This window comes from Gymnodraco acuticeps, unplaced genomic scaffold, assembly GCF_902827175.1.
Source record: "Gymnodraco acuticeps unplaced genomic scaffold, fGymAcu1.1, whole genome shotgun sequence".
Classification (NCBI taxonomy): Eukaryota; Metazoa; Chordata; class Actinopteri; order Perciformes; family Bathydraconidae; genus Gymnodraco; species Gymnodraco acuticeps.
The window spans coordinates 596,986-621,221 of NW_022990838.1; the positions used below are offsets into that span (position 1 = coordinate 596,986).

Consider the following 24,236-nt stretch of genomic DNA (forward strand, 5'->3'; position numbering starts at 1 on the left):
TATACTCGGTTAGATCCACAGCTTTCTGGAATTCCCTAACACAGTTGTGTGAACAGTAAACATATATATATTTTTTTCTTTACATAGTAAGCGGACTATTATCTGATCCTCTTAATAAATACTTTACATTTGACTCTTTAGTTTTTATATACCTGTAAGGATTATGCGGTGTAACAGCTAAATCGTCCCCTCAAACAGAGTAACGTTCCTGGTGTTTTTCACTTTTCAAAAATACACATTTTGCTTAATTTATCTCATTTGACTACAAACGTTCAATGTCCCGTTTACTCAAATATGCCAGAAAAGTATTATGTTTCATAGTTATTTATTCGTTATCCTAAGAAGTTTATAATCAAATGAACCGAGAAAGTGACAGTGTCTCCGAAGGAGTGAAACACATTATTGTGTGGCTAAAAGTGAGCAGCTATTGCTTTGTTGCAATTAGTTAAGACCTATGGTTAAGACGCTTACTGCATTATCTAAAGATGGGGTGACGTTAAATAAAGCAAACCTTCCGCTTTTAGGTTGTTGTTTTTATACACGTGGAACCATTAGTATGTTAGGCTTTTGTCTGTACACGGATTGTTTACGGTAACGGTCAAAAATAATGAGTGTTTACCCGGCTGTCTTTATAGTTTTATCCTATTTGGTTTGGATAAAATGCATTTACTATCGACATCGAAGCTCTTTGGTGAAGTCGTTGAATCATGTTATGAACGTGTTAACAAGCAGAGACACAGTCGGCGCAGACATCAGAGCTCTGGTTGTGACTGCGCATCCGGATGATGAATGTATGTTCTTCGCGCCAACGATTATACGTCTCGTTGAGTTAAAAGCCAGCGTTCATTTGCTGTGTTTATCCGAAGGTATGGTTTCACTACACTATTGTATCACAATGAGCTTTATGACCTCATTATACAATTATGGGGGAATGCTAATATAGCCTCAGGATAGCTGCTAACAAATGGAAGCTAGTTTTAATCACGTGCTTTTACTCATTTGAGTTAAATAGATAATAGTTTGCTAAACATAAACGTTAGATTGAATGTGAAGGATATGGAAATGGATGCTTCTGGATTTTTTTTTGTACCATATTATTCGTCATTGAATTCTAAAATACACCTGAAAATTATTTCTATTCAAAGTCTTACTATGTTGTATTCACATAATAAAACCTTATACATTCAAGAACTTGTGATTTTTGAGTGAATTAATAATTCCCTCAACTACTGTAAAATAAAGAAAGCCAGTCTTGTGTTCACTGAACATACATCTATTAAGGCCAACAGATCATACATTTGTATGAAACATGTGGGTGACAGAGATGTCAACAGTTACTAGCTTTTTCAGGAAAGGCATAACACATTTGGTGTTGATTATATTAAAAAAATCAACAAGGGTTTCTGGAGTGAAATAAAGGCAACTCACTTCAAAAACTTATTTTATAAATGATATGATACATAGAATGTGTATATTTCATTCAGATCGAACTTAACTGGTGTTAGAGGACCAGCATACAGCTAAAGAACAAGAATGACATTGTAAAATGTGTTACCTAGACATAATTATGTTAGCCATTATGGAGCATCAATAGCCTAATTTGTCCTCCAAATATTGTACAGGAAACTACTACAATCAAGGAGCTCAGCGTAAACAAGAACTTCTCAACAGCTGTGCAGTGTTGGGGATACCAGACTCCAGAATCACCATAATAGACCATAAGTAAGCAAACCTATGCACCAAACATACAACACAACGTTTTACAAGTTAGTTAAAAACATTTTCTTATGTGTTCCTTTCAATGTTGAGAAAACTGAGTTTGAGTTAACTTGTTAAATAAATATGTGTTTTAAACATCGTACTGTTGATCGTACTGTTGATTGGTGTCAGCCCTCAATGATTTAAAACTGAAGCTAATTGTTGGCTCAAAAAATGACATAGGAAAATATTAATATATATCTGCTGCCCTTAATTCAGGAGTCAGGTCTCAGCAGGTCTGCCTGTGCCCATCAGCCCCCTCCCACCAAAAGAACAAATCACAACCATCCATTCTCACCACAACAGAGCCGATCTAGCCTGTGGCCTTATGTATAACTGCCTATGTGTCAAAGGAAATAAATGAGAAGGCCCCAGGGACGGTGATCGGTCTTCCCTGTGGGACACAGAGCCCTCTAAGAAGCTTTAAATTCCAATGTGACATCAATCTATCTATTAAAATGCCCCATACTTTAAAATATAGTAAAGCAATTTTTGAAATTGTAATTATAACAAATGCAATCAATTTTTTGAGTTTATGTTTTTTTAATCAATTGAGTAAAAAGGTAGATTATATTAGTGGAAAACTTTGGTAATTTTTGTTTGTATTGTGGGTTACATACCAAAGTGTTTCTTGTGCTGGCAAACTTTTGAGCATATCTTCGTGTCAGTTGTAGACTATGGAATGAAAGGGGATTTTCCAACAGTTTTCTAAGAAACTAGTTGTCCATTCCAGGAACTTAACAGTTCAGAAAATAAATTATAACTTTAGTGTGATAGCTCTCATTCATCTCTCAGTACTAAAATAAATGAGAGGAAGTCAGACAACAACAAAAAATACCAAGTTAAAACAGATTTCACTCACAGCCACAGTGGTTTTACATTCAAGCAGAAATCGAAGCCAGGACTACTTGTTGGCCAAATTCTTCGAGGAACTCGTTATTCTTCATGTTTCTTTTTTGTTGTGCTGTTGATCCAGCTGTAAGACTTCCAGTCTCCTGGCTTTGGCTGTGGCTATTGGCAAGGTCAAATTACTGAGAAAGAAGTGGTAAAGGTGATGTTGAAGAGGGGGAGTTTTTTCCTGTGGAACAACCCTGCAGCTTCCCCTGAAATGTTTTGAGTTTCTAAGAATCTCGGGCCGCCCACATTTCAGTCTCTACACGTTGGTGCAACAAGAGAGAGCTGCATGAACTCAAGCACTAACCTGGAGCTTACAGCAGTATTCTGGCAGCTTGCCCAGGTTGTCTGCTCTAGAGAACATTTAGTGTGTGTGTGTGTGTGTGTGTGTGTGTGTGTGTGTGTGTGTGTGTGTGTGTGTGTGTGTGTGTGTGTGTGTGTGTGTGTGTGTGTGTGTGTGTGTGTGTGTGTGTGTGTGTGTGTGTGTGTGTGTGTGTGTGTGTGTGTGTGTGTGTGTGTGTGTGTGTGTGTGTGTGTGTGTGTGTGTGTGTGTGTGTGTGTGTGTGTGTGTGTGTGTGTGTGTGTGTGTGGTATTTTAAATGCAGTTTTATCGTCCTGTGCACACAGAGCATCACTGAACTTTGATCTTAGTGCTGTCTGCACTTCTGCTGAACTGGAGAGTAGCCCATTTTCCCTTTCTGTGTATTCTGCTGTTTGCTCAAAACACAAACCTTATCAGCACATTGAGAGCCCCACTCTCCCAAACAAGCTCTGTCTCTCCATCTCTCTCTCTCTCTCTCTCTCTCTCTGCTCCCCCACTCTTTTCCAGCACCCCTCCTCCTTCTCCTCCTCTTGTCCGTCTGCTGGAGCCAACTGCCAAGGACTGTGGGATACATTTTGGCCATGCTCTGAGCACAGCTAATGTAGGTCATTCCAAGCTGTTTTTCCCTTTATGTGTCTGCATATTGAGAGCCACACTTTGGCTTTGCTCCTAACCTTCTCTGCCAAAGTATAGTTCATCCATGACTTTACCTCTCCCTGCTTTTTACGCTCGTCATTTTAAACAAAAAGAAAGAAAAACATGTTGCGCAAAAGTTGGTGACCTTTCCCTTTTTTCATATTTACACAAACAGAAAAAAGCTGCACAATTTCAATATAATCCAAAGCCCTTTGCATCTTAACAATGTATTGGAGTTATACTAAGATGATTGAAGGTTTGATTATGCTAATTAACAGTAGTTGAAGTAACAATTTCAAGACTGACCTCTATTGTTTTAAAGCTCCTAGCCCCTTGGTTCAAGACATAATATTTGTATGTAATGCTATAAAGAAAAATCTAGAGCAGCTCCTCAGTGTATGTGTGTCGTTTGAAATATTTGCATTTTCCATTTATGCCAAGCTAGTTATTATGTTTTTGTAATGCGAACACAAACCAGGAAGGTGCACCTTTAGTCTACTTGTCTTGTCACTGTCGATTTAGTTGGACTAGGTTCAAATGTTGTTACAGTTTTGAATCAAATCCATCTCATTGAGTCAATTAATTTCAAATGATGTCTTGGTTAAAACTAAATGGTTACCCAACGAGTATTTGACCTCTATGGGTTCTTTTTCTATGAAGGGGGTTTTGTTTTTTTATGCACAAGGATGCATGTAACCCACATTCCCGACTATGGATTCACATTATTCCACTGATCCAGTTGCTGTAACACGGCAAAGTACGCAGCAATGTACCATCAAAATCTGTGCATTAGTAAACTGAAAGCATGTCAACATGGATGTAACAATGCAATATTTAATATTATTAAAAATACACTAATTGTAATTATCCTCATGCAAATGATGTGGCATCTAGATATTATTAAACTTGGTCAAACTGTATTAAACATTTGCAAAAAACTAGTACCAGACCTAATGCATACTAATACGTTTTTTTTGTTGCAGTATTGACTGTATCATGTCATGCATCAGGGAAGTGTGTGCTGGGTCCACTGGAGTTTTGTTTTCAAGCTAAAGTCTCAACTTCGCACAGTGTAGGTTTATGTTTCATAACGAACAAACTGAGTGAGACCTGCTTCCTCACAACTAAAGCCTATGCTATGAATAACAGGAATAACACGTGAATTCTGCTTTAAAATAGGATTTTCCCTTTAATGCTTACTGAATAGGACAGCTGTGTAGACAGTATCTGGGGCCCCAGTGCATGTTGGGGCCTTTGTGATCAAGCTGGATCTGAGCACGCTCTGCTGCCTCTCCACTTGCACTGGCCTGACCTCTGTCTACTCCCTGGACTCAATTATAGCTGCTCACTGCACACATCCAACCACCTCGACGCTTCATTACATTATCAACCAGACTGAACCAACTCTATAACAAACATCACATTTATTTAAAACTTTAATTCCTCTACTTATATCTCTTTTACTTAGAAAGTTAGAAAAATATTTACTGAGATATTATCACAGACTTTAAAATGTCTTTTTTTAATGTATGTTAATCTTTTTTTGGATGTAAACAAAGACATAAGCATTACGTTTGTGGAAAGGAAAGCCGTATTGACTTCAGTAACACCGTATATAATATTTAAACCTTGTATGGGGTACAAGGTTTAAATATTCATCGATCGTGGTAAAAATAGCTGTAGCTAATTTAAAGGCACACGGCAGAGTGCAGTAAATAGTGGTGAGATGTTCCAGCCTTGCCACTGACCTGTGGCTGTGCTTTTATCCCAGATACATTTGTCACCAGCACACACTGGCTTTCTGAATAGTCAAACCGTTGCTTAACTCAATCCTGCTGCCGGCAACACACAGGACATTTTGTCACATTAGCTTTCTCTTTCTATCAACAACCTCTCTTTCTAAACACTACTTACATAATTAGTCAGTTTATTACCTCAAAAAAACCCTGGACGATAAATGCCTCTAAATGATTGTGTAACAAAGTGTGTCTATTGGTGTTGCTGTATTAACTGCCTCATTACAGAGTGAGATTGTGGGTGCATTGTCAGTTTGTAGTGGCATCACAGCGGTTCCCAGCAGGACATTATCTGACTGTGTGGATAGAAGCCTGGCAGTTTCACAGGCCTGTGGTCCATGTGGTCCACTAACCAAGCCCTCTTTCACACACACGCACACACACACACACACACACACACACACGCACACACACCTACTGAATCCGCCTTACTCGGCCAAAGTTCAACCACTACATACAGATGCCTGCAAGCAATTACACATCCACATGCAACGCTACAAAAGCAGAGCAGGGGAGGTTACTTTAGGACATTTTGCACTGTTGCCATGGCGAGGCTGACTCTCTGCCTGCATCCTGCATGAGAAAGGTCAGGTGTCTTTTGTTCATTTTTCATCCCCCCCCCCTCCATGCAAGCTTGTGCTTTGCTAAATGCCTCAGATAATAAATGAATAAATGCACTAGAGAGAATATAGGGCAACATTAAGAAATGCATGAGTGTGGCCAAGCTGTGAACTCGGAATGGTATTTTACGATTCATACACTTTTGTCAAATCCTCCCAAATTGCTCTTTTATTACCTTTTATTACATTAGGGGCCTTGAACATTTTAGAGAAGTTTGAATCAATTTCCCTGTGCCATCCCACACAATCATTATGATATGTCACAGCAGTGCATTCACTCGATGACGGACAGTTTTAAACTATCTCTGAACCCCCGACCCGCCCCTCCTCCCACCCCTGCTCCCCATGACATAGCCTCCCCCCAACCCTCCACCTCTTTACACCATAGCCTGACCCTCACATCACTGGCCACCAATAGATCAGTGCTCTAATCCATCACTTCCCCCTACCAGCCCAACTGTCCCGGCTCATTGTTAGCAATGGAGGGGAGGGAAGAAACTGTTTATGACCCCCCCACACCTACCCCCACTTTAAAAAACGTACATGCACTGTCACACCATCCATGTGCCACCCCATGTGAGGATGTTATAGGGCTGCTCGATTATGGCAAAAATCATAATCTCGATTATTTGGGTCAATAATTGATATCACCATTATTAAAAACGATTATCCATTTACTTTGAAAACATCCATTTATTGAAAAAAAATGTGAACAGTATGTTTTTAACAGTTCATTACCTTGAACTTTAAGTATAATTCAACTGAAAAACAAATCAAATAAATAATTTAAAAAATCAAATAAATAATCGTTTTATTTCGATTATGTTGTTTTCATAATCGTTGCAAGCCAGAATCGTAATTGCTATTAAAATACGATTAATTGAGCAGCCCTAGGATGTTACACTATTGTCAGATCAAGTCTTACATGTTACCAAGCCCCTTTAATGACCATTTGATCTGGGATTGAATTCCATATTTATTTTTAGGATTGACCGGTGCACAAAAGAGTTATTCAGTCTAAATCGTGGAACGAACGAATGGCCTACAATCTTTGAGCAGATTTTCTTTTGGTGTAAAATTCAAAGCTGTAAACAGAAACGTACAATACTGTAGAACAAGACGAGAAAATAAAAGTCTTTGTTTGTCCTTTTCCAGACAGCTTCAATGTGGTCTTTCCAGGATAGCAGATGATCTATCTTAACATCAAAGTATTTGAAATGGAAGGACCTGTTCAATTAAATTGTTCAGCAACACATCATGTCACTGATCTTTCTGCTTATCTCATCAGACCGAGACCCCCATGGTTTTCAAACCGTCATTGCTTTGTTGTCTGTTTGTGTTTTAAACAACAGAAATCAGAGGAATCATATCTGGTGGACAAACTGGTTCTATTACATTGATTCTTTATTATGGTGGCTGGTTTCTATTGAGTTCATCAGGGGCGTTGAACAACTGCAAAAAAAAACGTTTTTTAGTCTTTCAATTGAGAGGTATTATTTGTGCCAAAAAGGAAGTATCTGCATGTAGAGTAAGTCACAAACTTGGGTTGGCCAAGTGATGTGTATGTAATGTGTTGTCTTCAGGCTGTAGTTTCAGATGCACATGAGGGGTCGTCTGACCCCTAACCCCCTGGAATTCCAAAAACTCGTAAAAAAGTAGGCGCCTGAGAAACACCAAGCATGCTTATGTTGTGTAGAATGTACGCAAGTTACATCACGGACACAATGCACTCCTGTTTATCAGTAATATCACTTGGAAGATAACTACGTCCTTTTTTTCACCCTCCAGAAAACTCCCAGATGATCCCAAAGCAGAATGGAGCGTCTCCCTGGTCTCTTCTTTAATTGTGAAGCACATGAGAGAGCACTCCTTCAACATGGTATGTTCAGCTTCGTGCTGAATTCTTTCCTTTCTTAGCAGTTGTTTTTTCCTCATTTCCTGTCAACAAACCATTTCCCTGCCCTTTTGCGTACAAAATCCATGTATTGCTTTCTTAAGTTTTAACCATATGTCTTCGCACCTCATGTCTCAAGCTCATTATCCCATTTTCCTTGTGGTCTGCATAGTATTCCTGTCAGACTGCGTTTCTTTTTGTCCAGCTCAGACTTCATTTTGAGCCTCCCTGAAAACGAGAGGAAATGGCCTCTGCTGCAGTTGAAAGTTTGGATTCAACTTGGTGTAGATGCTTATCTGCCGCAGTGTAGTTCCGTACTATTAACTCATGGGAATGTGGCTAATTTAGAAATCAAAGAATTGTTATTCGACTACAAAAATAGTAAAATTCTGACAAACAAAAAGTACAGCAGCCATGACAAAAAAAAGTTCTTAAATCAAGTTTATCAAATACAGCTGCGTTGTTTTTATGCTGCAGTCGCTGATCTCTTCTTCTTATCAAAGACGACAAACAAACATACCGTCTCCTCCCATCCTGTCAGGTTCTGCAGAAAGAATTCCTCTTGACCAAAAAGTAGGCTAGAGAATCATGAGTTCTCTAAAGAATGTATGCAGCAAAAACAGATAAGCATCATGAGTAAAATGTGGTTGGCTCTTAAACTGAATGACCTGTTTCCTTGGTCTTAAACCACGGCAATCTCTTGATTTTCTATATACAGGTCATGAGGGATAAAAACAAAGTCTACTTGTTAACTGATGCTTGATTGCAACGACATAGTCATGGTAGAATACGCCTGAGCATAGCAAATGCCAAGTCTTTAGTCAAGCACTTTTTCTTTCCCTTTGACCTGATTGTTTCTTGCTTCCTCTTGTGTGGAAGCAAGCACACAGAAAAAGGCTTTTAAATATCAGTTGTCAGCTGCCAAACAGCTCCAAAGTCAAGACACACTAACCCAAGACAAATCTTTTGCCTCCGTTTATTTAAATTCACTTTTAGATACCCAAATGCTGGATTTGCACCCACACACAGTGAGACATTTTGTTGTTTCAGGTGCTGACCTTCGATGGGAGCGGAGTGAGCGGCCATGCCAATCACACAGCCATCCATAAAGCTGTCAGGTACTGACTTTTAAAGAAAGACTTTAAAGATGCCAACCTAAAGACACCATCCAGATTGGTTTGGTGTGCCTTATGCATGGTACCCACAGCCAACTCCACGGTCATAAAATATTGTCCAGGAAAGTGCAGAACATTGAGAGCCACATTAACAAACATCTTTCCAAATATTTCCCTGCACACACACCATGTTTTTTATAATAGGGCTGTTACATAGCTGAGAGGCCATCCAAACACAGTCCTCAGAGGCACTGGGCTGTGCTCCCAGAGAGCAGCAGTAAATCCTGTCCCTGAAGTGGTGAGGTGGGAGAGGCCAACCAAGCACGTTGCATCAGACTGTTGGTTTAAAAAAAATAATAATGTTTTTCACTGGGAAATGTACGCTCCTGTTCCCATAGTGCACTGAGGCCTTAATTGTCTTGCCTGTTAGTCCTCTCTGAGCCGGCCCTCAACTGTTTATAAGATGTGAGCTCTCCAAATGTCACATCTCATGATTCCCATAAGGCCCAAACCCAGAGGGGCTGTGCACTAGCTTTGCAGTATTTTAAATCTCAGTGGTTTGTTGTTGAGTTTAGTCAGCGTGTTAAAGGGACAATTCAACTACAAATATAGAATAAATGGTTTCATAATGTTAGTTCTTTTTATCAATATAGATTGGTGTGAGTTGCTTTGTGTCTCCAATACAATAGAAGTTATTGTCTATTTCCATAATCATGAGCCAGTTAACAAAAATAATCCACATATCTCGAGCAGTTTTATGTAGGAACTATTTTCTTTCTACCAAACTACAACCAGCAACCGTATCACCCCTCAGGAGTAAGTAATAGTTCCTACGATAAAATGCTTTGTATCTTGAGTTACCAGATCATGATTTATGGAAAGAGACAAAGCTGTTGAGTTTATTAAATGTATTTCTTTTGGCGTTTTGAGCACCACAAACCGAGTGCCATCATTTTCTACAATATAATGGACTTTATTTGAGAAAAAGCAGACATGCATACATCTGATATCTTCAAAACTCTACAACTTACTCCATAACATTATAAGATTGATAAACAGAACTACAGATAGAGACAGATGGAGAAGAATATATATTTTTGATTTTGGGATGAGCTGCCCCTATAGTTGCTCTTGAAATGCAAATGTGAAAGACTTGAAATAGATTTGACAGAGGAACAGGAAATGAAAATGTCATGTCCCTAGGGAAAAAATAACCCTCCAACTTTGAATACAAATTGACCTGAAACACACAAACACACACAAGTATATGCTTACTGCCTCTGTAGGCTCACACATTTTGACATTTGACTCATTTGTGTTGCAATCAGTGTTAAGAAAGCTCTCATCTTGGTTATAGATTGGCAGGTAGGAACATCACACCATTGCCATTTACTTATCATCTCTTTGACAACAATGTTTGCCTCTTCAATATTTTTAACCTGTAACACGGCTCTTCCCTCCATTTACAGCTATCTGGCTTCCACTGGACAAGTACCCAATGGTAAGTGGGACACAAAAACAACTTTTAAGAGGGTTTAAACTTTTGAAAATGTGTGTCCAAAGTACCTGGTTGCAGTTACTAGTCAATTTTCAGAAAATAAACCAGTAAGGTTTCCCTTGCGTTAATTCCTAAATCCTCATTTGGAAAGCTTTTTCTGTTATGGTAACTGACCTGGTAATCCTTTCCTTCAAAACTCAAACTAACTCCCTACCAGGATAAACTCAATCTGAAACAGTTTTAGGAGGGATCAGTCATATACCCATTGCTGTGTTGGAGCTATAAGTTATATAACATATTAAACTGAAAATAATTCTTGAGTAAGGAACCACTTCTTCTCTCGCTGTTGGATATGAAAAAGGCAATACAATTCAGTACAAAAGCCTTGTATTCATTATGAGGCTTCAGGTAGCATTTTTATTAAAAGATACAGACTGCCTGACATGAGTAGCTGCTTCTCCAGTCTGCTAGAAGGTGCTGTGGACTGCTCAGGCTGGGTGTTTGTTATTGTACAGCGCCCTCTTCTGTTCTAAAGGGTTGCATGGCTTTTGTTTCCCATCTATAGAGTTTGGTCTGCTGGTGGCAGCGTGAGCCCAGACAGTTATCCCAAGCAGCAGAAATGGAAACAGTACTTAGATATTACTTAGAAGTACCTACTTAAGTAAAAGTATAAATAATAATGGTATTAAGAGAACAAAATTAAGTCCTCAATTAAAAATGTTACTGAAGTAGAAGTACAGAAGTATTATCAGCTAAATGTACTTCAAGAATCAAAAGTAATAGTACTCGGTATGAGTCTAGGTAGTGGAGTAAAAAGTATGATATTAACCTCTAACATTTTGTGAAATAATAATTAATAATAATTCATTACATTTTTTATTAGAGCGCTTTTTCAAGTGCTCAAGCGCTTTACATTACATATTACACATTTTGTAACAGTGAATACAAAATAAATGAATAGACGTGATTTGAAAGGCATTATGACTATCCGCTTGAACATAATCAGGACTGAGAGGGTACAACATGTTCAACTGACAATACTCTGCTAACAAGAGAAACATTAAGGCCCAGAGAGAACACTCACATTAAAGTCTGAGCAGACAGCATGATAAGACACCAGCACAGCGGGCCAGAGTAGTTAATCATACATGAAATCTCAACTGTTGCACTGTGCTGGTTGAATAGCAGAAGGACATTATCTACTCAGTCCCGAGGCCAGAGCAAACACACACTTTATCTTCAGTCTGCCTTGCCCTTTAAGCCTGCAGAGAGCTATCTTATAAAAACAGCAGGAGCGTCATTAATCATGCACGCTGGTTATTTATACCACACATCACCTGTTTGACTGGTCATACTGTAGCCTGTGGGAGTGAATTAGGCCTGGCCTGATTCACAAAAAGCCTCTTTACTGGCCGTTCAGCAATTCTCCTTCACCAGCAGCTTTAAAGAGACCCTATTGTGCTTATTTTCAGGTTCATATTTATATTTGGTGCCTCTAATGTGACATGTTTACATGCTTTAATGTTCAAAAAGATTGGTTAGCTGGCCAGCTCTGTTATGATTGGTCCACTGCTTAGAGATGCCCCGCCCCTTAGCCTATCACTTACAATGTTTTGGAGATCTAACCAATAGAAGCGTGAGTGTTACATAGTGTTGTCATTATGTTACGGAAGTAAAGGAGTCCAATTGAGGCGTTTCAGTTGTGGGAGAGAAAGATGTAGCCTTTGCAGAAAATGTTCATGCACAAAAACCTACATAAAACTCACCATGTTGACTATGTGCTCTGTAATATAATATCCTTTTTAGCAACTTGACAGTGACAGTTTTTCTAATTTTTCCCGAGATTTTTTCAGTACAGCCTGAGTGTAATAAAGAATAATTGTTTGTTGTAACATCAGGTTGCTTCTCTATAGAGAAGACCTGAAACAGAACAGCCTGAGAGAATGTCCTAGTTGACATGTTGCTGCTGTACTGAATTAATAACATATACTGATAACTAACTGTGTCTCTGTATGTCCTCCCAGACTGCTGTTTGCTCTCCCTGGTGACCGTTGGCCTCTTCAGGAAGTACATTTCTTTCCTGGAGCTTCCCTTCAGCTGGCTGCTGCCCTGCAGCCTGCGCTGTTTCCTCGGCTCACAGGGCTACAGGCAAGCCAAAGTAAGCTTCACAATGCACTGTTTGCTGGAAAGGCGTGTCACTGTCTCCTATTAGAGGGCACATGTGTTTAGCACATTTAAACAAAGCTGTATGCGGTGTCTGAGCTGAATAGGCAAAAGTGGAGATACGGTTTTTAAAAAAGTGGTTGAGCATCAAATAATTGCATGATTATTTTCATTTTCTAGATTCATCTAATGATCTCTTGGTCTATAAAATGTCAGGAGTAATAGTTTCTTAAAGTCCAAGGTGATGTCTTTAAACGTCTTTTTTATCTCTTCATATTTGAGAGGCCGATAACGGCATGTCTAACATTTTTGCATAAGAAATTAACTAACAATTCATCAAATTGTTTTCCTTTTGATCGATTATTCTTTGCAACTTAACATCAAGCTAATTCTGTATATAAAAATTACATGTACAGTAAGTAGCAGATATATTTGGACCACGATTGGGTGTTAATTGTGATCCAATATCAAATGTAATGGATTACTTTGCACTCACTAACAAGTTCAACCCTCTTCTCCTTTCAGGATGCCATGTATTGCCACCGCACCCAGCTCCTGTGGTTTCGTTACCTCTACGTCACCATGTCTCGATACATGTTCATCAACACGTTCCAAATGATCCCACAAGGTCCAAAGAACCTGAAGATCTATTGAGTTATGAGATAAACTGATGCACTGACTGTTACTTTGTTTTCCTGCTGCCTATCTACTAGATAACTGTGGTGAAGAGTGAATAAGGGTTTACAAATCAGATGAGCTGTTTTGCTCACTGTAAAAAAAAGAGTTATCAGTAGTACTTTACTTTTTCAAAGAAGATTGAGCGTTTTATCGTAAGCCCTTTCCATAAATAATGCTGACTTTTCGTTTCTCAAACATCTTTATTGTCATTACACTGTATGAAAGCAACACTACGGATACAGTTTTGTAATCTTATGTCAAAGATTATTAAAAAATACTGTAAAACATTTTTGATACTGATGATTAAAATAAGCTTGATTCTTAAATCACAGTGTTGTCATTGTGTGTTTTTCAGCTGTGCGTCTGCTTCAGGTTTAGACATATCTCTGATGCTCTTGTGAGCTTGCATGCTTTCTTCCCACTTCTCCCCACAAAACGTCTCCACTGTGACGCTGCGGACAGTACCTGGATCCAGACAGTGTGGAGCAACGCCTGGGGAGTAAACAACAACAGCAACGTTATTTACATATGAAAAAAACAGCCTACACCCATTATATAACACCATGGGGCTGAGTCAGAATAGGGTGTGCTGGAGGTGAAGAGAGTCACAAGGCTCCCTTTGTCATACAGTCACTGTGGAGCCTGGACCTACAGTGTGTGGAGGATAGTCTTGGTAACCAACCAAATCTAATACTAGGCCTGTTATGTGAAATATATGATGTAGAATTTAAAAATGTATTGAAGGGAATCTTTTCTGATGCTCGGGCTTAATTCTTTAAAAACACAATTTTTTTTTGAAATAATGCTCTCAGAAGGAAAAAAATAGCAAGTTAAATATAATGGTGAGGCAGTATTTTAAATGTTTTTGCATCCTTGTGTTATTTTTGCCATATTGAGCTCAAATTTTGTATATCATCTAATCAAACTTTTTTTGTAATCTTCCCCATGTCACCTAAATTAGTTTTGTGTGTCTCTGTATTATGTAATTGTTTTTTAACAAAGATATATTGAATCTGCTGTATAGATTTTAGGAGAAGTTTTCTTATATAATCTGGAAACTTGGTATGGAACATTTATCTCTTATTGGGAACATAAAGGTTCTGTTTTTTACAAATATCCGAAATAAAGGGCTTTGTTTTGGGCAGAGTAGACTGGAGTAAACACAGCAGGATGTTAGGTAACAACATATGAGCGTGGTGTGACTGTCTTGTGTAAACTGTTAGCGATCATACCGTAGCCGTCAGGGTTGGAGCGTGGAGTGTAGAAACTTTGAACTCCACAAGTCTTACAGAAGGTGTGTTTAGCAATGTGAGTGTTAAACGTATATGTGATCAGATAATCTGACCCCTGTCAAGGAAAACCAAATTAATTTACTTTAAAATGCTCTTCTGATTTCAAACATAATCAAATATTTAGCTTGAGTTACCTGTAAGAGTGTGAAGTGATTCTTTGGAACAATGAAATGATGGTTTTGTTTCTTTGTGCAAATGCTACAGCTGAAGAAAAACAGACATAATTCAGTATGTATTAACTTGCTATAAAGTGTACAAGCGACACATGTTGTTTGAAATCTCTTTAACATGACAGTTATGGGATTCATTTGTTTTTATTTAGCAAAACAAATGTGTTTTACCCATTCATTTTAAAATAATAAATGTCTTGGACAATCTAGTTTTTGTCCAATACACAGTGTTTATTTTTAAATTACAAGACAATATAAGATTTATTTTCCTTACTTGCATTGGAAAACATGGAGGTCTGGGGAACTTAGGACTTCAAATCTTACAGCCCCACAGTGGCAACCGCCGGTGTGTTTCACCAGATCCATTCTGTAGGTATAAAGGAAATAACAAATTATCATGAGAAACACGTTTATTCTGATTTAGGTAGGATGATATTTCAGTCACTTTGATGTCAACAAGAGAAAGAATGTGTTTACCAAACTAGTCACTGAAGCTCTGATGAAACTTGTGTGCTAGTTTGTTATGATACGTTTCGACGTGGAACTGAACGTCCCACCCAAAATGGCACATTAAACTAATCAAAGTCCATTAACTGATAAGAGTTAAATTAACATTATAAGCCTCTCTACTTTTGATCCATTCACAGCTATTGTTGGGTCATTGAAATTCCCAAAAATAAGTCAAGTTTGTTGCAACAAACCACAGACAACACTCAAATATAGGCCATAGCTTGCTTGAAAGATCGTTTCTTCCTGGAACACTTTGAGGCAGTGCATCATTATTCCAAGCAAGAGGCAGGGCAAAGTACAACAGACATGCACAAACACATTCCTCTGAACTCTGTTGGAAAGCACTGGCTGGTGTAATGCATCACAGGTTGGGTGTCATATGACAGGGTGCAGCTGGAGGGGTGGTGTTAAGGGAAAGCTGTGACCCAAATACATAAATTATGACCCTCCCTGTTGTATCATATCTATGACCCCATTATAGAACCCCAGAAGGCTACAGACCCCATCTGAGCTTTAATTGAATTTAGGTCACAGTGCCACTGTTGTCTGAAATAATGGCTGAAGCTAGAAAATGGGAAGGCAAATCACTGGTTTCATTCTAAATATCTTGCCAAAGTCCCTTTACTCCAGGTACACATCACCAAAATGTTATGTATCACTGTTTTTCCGTATCACATGAGCATTGTCATCATGCAGGCAGTTAGTCATGCATACCTACAGCCTTTTCCTTAGAATCTTATAATTACTCAACAAATGAACAAGGAAGAGGAGAACAATTATATTGTGTTCTGTCAGAAGGATCATGTTGAGTGGCCCTGGCAGTGTGTTAGAATTATGAACAGCTGTTACATTATCTGTTTGTGAGTGTGTTTTTTTCTCCTGCCATGACCATTTTCTCATAGAAAATGGTGACTTGACAAAGTACTTTCTGTACAGTGTGTACATCCTTATAAGCTGAACATTGCCATACCACTGCTTTCATGAAACATCAGATAGATCTAAAACAAAACCAAAAGGGAATTGAAATCTATTTAGTCAACTTACACTCTGGCAGAACACAACAGTGTATCTTTAGACACACCACATATGGTCATTCTGGTTCTCAAACATCACGTTTCAGTATTTAGGTCATTTTTTTATTGTGCATGCCAGATAACTGGTATCGCCTATTTCTGCTGATCAAATTACATCTTTGCAGAGGTGTTCAGGTTGGCTTTAAATCAGGAATGTATTATTTATTTAAATGGTGGTGTTGTAGGAAACATGCTGGATATGGGTTGCTAATGAATACAAGGTGGGTAAAGGTGGTCAGTTAACAGTGTGTACGCTTCCATTTTGCCTCCAAGACCTAACCCTGCTGCCACAGCAGCTGGTATCAGATGTTTACCAAGCAAATGTCCATCTGTTAACAGCGACGAATGATGGAGATTAACTCAAATTCCTGTTTGCACATGCCCCTCTGTCGTGTCACATTAAATGCATATTAATGTATAGACCTGATGAGTTCCTAATGACATAACTTGTATGAAATTCTGTATTATGGAAAGAGTTACGTTTTAGAAAAGTCCATGTATATGGTTACACTATAATGGCACAGAATGACACGAACCATTGTCTATTTAGGTCTTGACATTAATTCATAAATATATGTTAAAATCTCAGTCAAAAATACAAGTCGGTCAACAAACAATACTTACTGTAACACAGCAACCAATCGCTGGCAAAACAAACAATCGTGCAGTCCAATCAGAAGCTCAAGGACGGTTTCTGTTGCTACAGCAGTTCGAGAAAATTCCAGAACCGTAGTGTAGAGAGAGATATTATTCCGCCGCATAAAATAACGTTTACATCCATACAATTGTTTTTGAATAAAATCATCTTTATGAGTAAACATGTGATGATTCGATAAAACAATATTGTGCTATTAATATTTTTGAATTGAAATAGTGGTCTGCCGAGAAGTGGTGACTACTTTCACATGCGGAAGGATACTCACAGATGACGTATGTAGTCATTGGTATATAATACAGTATTTGTCTGACCAGCAGTTAGTTCTACAGCGGAAGCTGAAAGAGAGTAACACTACGCAAGAAGGATCCAAACATATTAACTGCGTCTCTTGATCGTAAGTATATATTTTCTTCTGTTTTCAAGCTGTATTGTTGTTAGTTCTTCAACTATTGATGAGTGGATGTTTTAGTAGCTTGTTTCGTGCCACTGCAGTACAGCTTCGCTTGTTTAGAAGATTGTCAGACGTTGTCTCAAATTTACATTAACACGACAGGTTGTAGACTTTATTTTAAAACGGTATACGTGTCACTAACGACATTTATCGTCGTCGAATTAGTGGCTGTCTTATGTAAGCATTAGCAATGACTCAACATTTCCAGTATAGTCCATTATCGAGTAACGTTAGCTGAACAAAAGTAAGGTCAATATGATTTCAAAATGGCGCGTGGCGTGGATGTAATAGCTGCTGTTAATTAAAATTCTGTTTGCAGTTGTCTAAACGTATTTTCGACTTTTGATATGTTGTTAATGGAAGCCATTTTACAAGTTAGACTTGCACTACATCTTTTATATAAATAATAAGGATAATATAAAAAGACAAATGTACTCTTAACATCTATCATACGTGAGAGCCCATCAATTAAACCTGTTTTACTAATTCAGATTTTGTTTAACCCTAATTGTATCTTTCTCAATTTGACATAGGTACAGACATGCAGATCTTTGTGAAGACCCTCACTGGCAAAACAATCACCCTAGAGGTTGAGCCTAGTGACACAATTGAGAATGTCAAAGCTAAGATCCAGGATAAGGAAGGCATTCCCCCCGACCAGCAAAGGCTGATCTTTGCTGGCAAGCAGCTGGAGGATGGCCGCACTCTCTCCGACTACAACATCCAGAAGGAGTCCACCCTCCACCTTGTCCTCCGTCTGAGGGGAGGCATGCAGATATTTGTGAAGACCCTCACTGGCAAGACTATCACCTTGGAGGTTGAGCCCAGCGACAGTATTGAGAATGTGAAGGCTAAGATCCAGGACAAGGAAGGAATTCCCCCCGACCAGCAGAGGCTGATCTTTGCTGGTAAGCAGCTTGAGGATGGCCGCACTCTCTCCGACTACAACATCCAGAAGGAGTCCACCCTCCACCTTGTCCTTCGTCTGAGGGGAGGTATGCAGATCTTCGTTAAGACCCTCACTGGCAAGACCATCACCCTGGAGGTTGAGGCAAGTGACTCCATTGAGAACGTGAAGGCTAAGATCCAGGATAAGGAAGGCATTCCCCCCGACCAGCAGAGGTTGATCTTTGCCGGCAAGCAGCTTGAGGATGGCCCGCACACTCTCCGACTACAACATCCAGAAGGAGTCGACCCTCCACCTTGTCCTGCGTCTCAGGGGAGGCATGCAGATCTTTGTGAAGACCCTCACCGGCAAGACCATCACCCTGGAGGTTGAGGCAAGTGACACCATTGAGAACGTGAAGGCCAAGATCCAGGATAAGGAAGGTATTCCCCCCGACCAGCAGAGGCTGATCTTTGCTGGTAAGCAGCTTGAGGATGGCCGCACACTCTCCGACTACAACATCCAGAAGGAGTCGACCCTCCACCTTGTCCTGCGTCTCAGGGGAGGTATGCAGATCTTCGTTAAGACCCTCACTGGCAAGACCATCACCCTGGAGGTTGAGGCAAGTGACTCCATTGAGAACGTGAAGGCTAAGATCCAGGATAAGGAAGGCATTCCCCCCGACCAGCAGAGGTTGATCTTTGCCGGCAAGCAGCTTGAGGATGGCCGCACACTCTCCGACTACAACATCCAGAAGGAGTCGACCCTCCACCTTGTCCTGCGTCTCAGGGGAGGCATGCAGATCTTTGTGAAGACCCTCACCGGCAAGACCATCACCCTGGAGGTTGAGGCAAGTGACTCCATTGAAAACGTGAAGGCTAAGATCCAGGACAAGGAAGGCATTCCCCCCGACCAGCAGAGGTTGATCTTTGCCGGCAAGCAGCTTGAGGATGGCCGCACACTCTCCGACTACAACATCCAGAAGGAGTCGACCCTCCACCTTGTCCTGCGTCTCAGGGGAGGCATGCAGATCTTTGTGAAGACCCTCACCGGCAAGACCATCACCCTGGAGGTTGAGGCAAGTGACTCCATTGAAAACGTGAAGGCTAAGATCCAGGACAAGGAAGGCATTCCCCCCGACCAGCAGAGGTTGATCTTTGCCGGCAAGCAGCTTGAGGATGGCCGCACACTCTCCGACTACAACATCCAGAAGGAGTCGACCCTCCACCTTGTCCTGCGTCTCAGGGGAGGCATGCAGATCTTTGTGAAGACCCTCACCGGCAAGACCATCACCCTGGAGGTTGAGGCAAGTGACACCATTGAGAACGTGAAGGCCAAGATCCAGGATAAGGAAGGTATTCCCCCCGACCAGCAGAGGCTGATCTTTGCTGGTAAGCAGCTTGAGGATGGCCGCACACTCTCCGACTACAACATCCAGAAGGAGTCGACCCTCCACCTTGTCCTGCGTCTCAGGGGAGGTATGCAGATCTTCGTTAAGACCCTCACTGGCAAGACCATCACCCTGGAGGTTGAGGCAAGTGACTCCATTGAGAACGTGAAGGCTAAGATCCAGGACAAGGAAGGCATTCCCCCCGACCAGCAGAGGCTGATCTTTGCCGGCAAGCAGCTTGAGGATGGCCGCACACTCTCCGACTACAACATCCAGAAGGAGTCGACCCTCCACCTTGTCCTGCGTCTCAGGGGAGGCATGCAGATCTTTGTGAAGACCCTCACCGGCAAGACCATCACCCTGGAGGTTGAGGCAAGTGACACCATTGAGAACGTGAAGGCCAAGATCCAGGATAAGGAAGGTATTCCCCCCGACCAGCAGAGGCTGATCTTTGCCGGCAAGCAGCTTGAGGATGGCCGCACACTCTCCGACTACAACATCCAGAAGGAGTCGACCCTCCACCTTGTGCTGCGTCTGAGGGGCGGGCAGTAAAGTGATTAATGATTCCATGTTCTTAACCTTATTTCCCTCACGTTAACGTGCTACGTATGACATGTTATACACACCGTATTATAAAGTTGTTACACATGAAGAAGGTGTTAAGAGTTACATGACCAAAAGTTTAATGTACATCACTTAATAAATGCTTAAACTTTATTTCCTGGTTTTGTTCCTTCATTTTGCAAATGTCCCTATTCAGATCAGTACAGAAGTCTGGAGCATCCTGTTCCACATTTAAATAATAAGGGAGGTAGAAATGGGCTCTGGTACAGAGTGGGAAAGTGGAGACATAAAAAAAAAATACTGATGGTAAAGGTGTAGTGAACTAAACTGCTCAATATAAGCTTTAATTACAAGACAGTACATGCATTGTCGACATAACGAGTATACATATCTAAACCATAGAACTTTGATAATGCAAACTGCAGTAAATAGGTGAAAAGCATGCTAATGAGTAGTCATTTCAATGTTATTGTACCATTTTCCATTATGTAGGCTGTCGAGTGTGAAAATGAATAAACCGATATTTTCGCTCAAATCCTTATAAGTAGTTGCACTTTAATGACAAGATGTCAAAGCAGATAGCCCACAGATTTATTAATGAAATGTTCAAAGTTGGCACATTTTCATTGCATGTTCGCCTATGGTGTCTTTTATATTTGAAGGTGTTTAGTCATTCGATATGAAACATAGATTTGATGTGTAAGTCAAAACCATATTATGTTCCCCTACTCAGTGAATGAACTTCTTCACTGCTGGAGGTGAGCTTCCCTATGAAATAAAGTAGTTTTAATAATAGGGGTGTAGCGCCATCTAGTGTCAAAAGGTTGAAATGTTAGGGGAAAGGAAGACCAACAACAAATATATCAAAGAAACGAGGGAAGAGCATTTTTGTAAACTTAGGTATAAAAAAAGTGCAGCATTAGATAGATTGCCTTATGCCCTGGGTGTTAACAGGCAGGACCAAAGTGTGTCTTTGCAAGGTTGGGTAGTGGACATGCATGGCATTAAAAAAAAAAGTTAAGTTTAAAGGTCATGAATTATTGTTTTCAATTGGAGCCTTAAATGGTTAAATCACAGAATAAAATAAATCGATGTTCGTGTTAATTGGTAAGAAATTACATTTATATACCAATGACCAATACAATGTAGGCCTATATCTTTAAATACAAAAATATATGTTTAATGTCTCATTTAACTTTTGATTTACCTTGGGTGTCAAGTGTAACATGACTTATTTATTGAAGCATTTGGTTATAGTTAGTTATGAATTACATATTAAAGTTGTGGCCCTTAAAACCCTTTATAGTTGTGTACATGTACAGTATGTGTAACATGAATATGTGACTGTGTACATATAGTGAATATAGTGACAACTAAATCAAAAATTGTTATTCAAGCGTTAAGAATGTTACCTCCAAATAAACCCAGCAGAAAAGTTAGAGTACGGGATAACACTACAGTCTCCAGTGAGCAAAGTAGTGTGGATTATGGATATAATAAGGATTGTGCAGAGGTATTTTGTGTCTAACAAGTGACATTTAATGTAAACCAAAACTAAACTGGCTCAGCATTGTTATCTTGATAATTGGGTGACAGCGGTTATCCATGTATATGTCTTATAGCACTGCTTACTTGACAATCTGTTGATTGTTTGTGCATCAAGATCAGGAAGATATGACAAAATGACATGAAACCCTACAAATTAAATTGTGACAACCTGAAACACACAGTAGGCTATATTTTAAACAGAGCAGTTATATTCTAACAGAGCCCAGAGATGGGAAGACAAGTAACAGGCATAAACAATGAGTGTTTAAATTATGTAGGGTACATTAATACTAAGGGTTAAGAGGTTTATTCATCATGAAAAAAGGCTTCTGATGTTAAAACAATTATAACATTTACACAGAAATCTTTAGGCTTTTGAAGTTTGTGTTATTGTAGCTTTCATTAACATTTAAAACAATGTTTTTTGGTCGTATAACTTTCTTTCTTTAAAGTGAAGCTAATATAATAAACCTATGTATTTTGAAACACAGAATGGGAACTATTTTCCATTGCGGATGAATATTGCTCTATGACGTGTAGTCTGCAGTACAAGTTATCCTGTCCCCCTGGCAACGGCACAGTCAGAGAGAGGTGTTAGTGACACTAGATACCGAAACAAATTGTGAGTAAAATCGTTCGTTTAAAATTGTTTTACAATTTTTTTCAGGTTAAATGTTGTATTTTATTACATCAATCTTACAGCGTCCATTTGTTTTTAACTTTTTTGTTTTAGCAGCTAGCTAACCACTTGGTAAACAACGACTGTAGAGGCTGGTAACAACCTAAAATTAGCATTTGTTTTTAATGTACAATATCTGTTAACCTAGATTACCTATATTCTGTATTACCTGCTATGTTTATTTCTTTATAAATTACTCGACAAGTTTATCAACAACGTCAAAGACATGGCTAACGTTAGTAACAATGGTGCAACATTTCTAGCTGCATCGTCCATTAGCTGGTAACGTTAGTTGAACAAAAACGAAGGCAAACAACAATACCCTTTTAAAATGGCGCTGGTGCTCGAATCACCGGCCTCCTACCAGTATGTTCATGTTATTTACTCACTTTTAACATTTCTGCTGGGATATAAATATTAAATAATGTCCTCTAAGAATGGCGTCTGTATGCAAAACACATGAACAAATGTAACAACTCAGGTGTAACGTTCCTTCCGACAGAAAGCTTCATTAACAACATAGCCTTATATTTAGTTGTGCTTTAAAGTATGTTATTTTTAAAGTAAGCCTTTTTACATTATAGGGTATCAGTAACGTGTTATAACTTTTTTCCACAGGGGCAAACATGCAGATCTTTGTGAAGACCCTCACTGGCAAGACCATCACCCTTGAGGTCGAGCCCAGTGACACCATTGAGAATGTCAAAGCTAAGATCCAGGACAAGGAAGGCATTCCCCCCGACCAGCAGAGGCTGATCTTTGCCGGCAAGCAGCTGGAGGATGGCCGCACTCTCTCTGACTACAACATCCAGAAAGAGTCCACCCTCCATCTGGTTCTTCGTCTGAGAGGAGGCATGCAGATCTTTGTGAAGACCCTCACTGGCAAGACCATCACCCTTGAGGTCGAGCCCAGCGACACCATTGAGAATGTGAAGGCCAAGATCCAGGACAAGGAAGGTATTCCCCCCGACCAGCAGAGGTTGATCTTCGCTGGCAAGCAGCTTGAAGACGGCCGCACCCTCTCCGACTACAACATCCAGAAGGAGTCCACCCTCCACCTTGTCCTGCGTCTCAGAGGAGGTATGCAGATCTTTGTGAAGACTCTCACTGGCAAGACCATCACCCTGGAGGTTGAGCCCAGCGACACCATTGAAAATGTCAAAGCTAAGATCCAGGATAAGGAAGGCATTCCCCCCGACCAGCAGAGGCTGATCTTTGCTGGAAAGCAGCTGGAGGATGGCCGCACTCTCTCTGACTACAACATCCAGAAGGAGTCCACCCTCCATCTCGTCCTGCGTCTGAGGGGCGGGCAATAAATAATTATATGGTGAAGAGATTTAAATGACAACTTAACCCAATAAACGATGAGAGAATAAATAATGTGTTTTTGCCCTTATTTTGCTAATCTTTTCTTGAATAACACAATGACTGGTTTTCATGTTAAAATCCTACATCCAGATTAATTCTGTATTATTACTATAGGTAATCTTACGAAAGGCAATGTTTTAAAGTTGATGTTTTTTGTATTTCATATAATTGAGAATTCAACTAACTGGAATTACAAGAAGTCATAATTAAAAACACAAGACTTCTGCTGGGTTATTATTAAAAAAAAGTCAGTGGGTTTAACTGACTGCTCAT

At 39.7% G+C, this 24,236-nt stretch overlaps 3 protein-coding genes across 5 annotated transcripts; 2 read left to right on the plus strand and 1 right to left on the minus strand.

The window, feature by feature from the left end:
• Positions 1–462: 462 nt before the first annotated feature.
• pigl (phosphatidylinositol glycan anchor biosynthesis, class L) lies at positions 463–13,705 on the plus strand. The gene is made up of 7 exons (XM_034233013.1): positions 463–866; positions 1,623–1,722; positions 7,815–7,905; positions 8,971–9,038; positions 10,505–10,536; positions 12,558–12,691; positions 13,222–13,705. Exons 1-7 carry the CDS (start codon positions 608–610, stop codon positions 13,348–13,350), a joined length of 813 nt encoding a protein of 270 aa, XP_034088904.1. The 5' UTR covers positions 463–607; the 3' UTR covers positions 13,351–13,705.
• cenpv (centromere protein V) lies at positions 13,555–17,310 on the minus strand. Of its 3 annotated transcripts, none has more exons than XM_034233015.1 (5): positions 17,044–17,310; positions 15,111–15,203; positions 14,801–14,870; positions 14,607–14,721; positions 13,555–13,866 (listed from the first exon to the last, which is right to left on the minus strand). In XM_034233015.1, the coding sequence occupies exons 1-5, from the start codon at positions 17,238–17,240 to the stop codon at positions 13,712–13,714; spliced, it is 630 nt and encodes a 209-aa protein (XP_034088906.1). In that variant the 5' UTR covers positions 17,241–17,310; the 3' UTR covers positions 13,555–13,711. The 3 variants fall into 3 exon arrangements, with proteins under 3 accessions (XP_034088906.1, XP_034088908.1, XP_034088907.1); XM_034233017.1 differs by lacking the exon at positions 17,044–17,310 and adding an exon at positions 16,317–16,344; XM_034233016.1 differs by lacking the exon at positions 17,044–17,310 and adding an exon at positions 15,314–16,284.
• ubb (ubiquitin B) lies at positions 17,192–23,972 on the plus strand. The gene is given in 4 exon segments (XM_034233019.1): positions 17,192–17,471; positions 18,062–18,684; positions 18,686–20,357; positions 23,214–23,972. Coding segments are annotated over 3 exon segments (2,985 nt in total). The 5' UTR covers positions 17,192–17,471; positions 18,062–18,069; the 3' UTR covers positions 23,912–23,972.
• Positions 23,973–24,236: the final 264 nt, after the last annotated feature.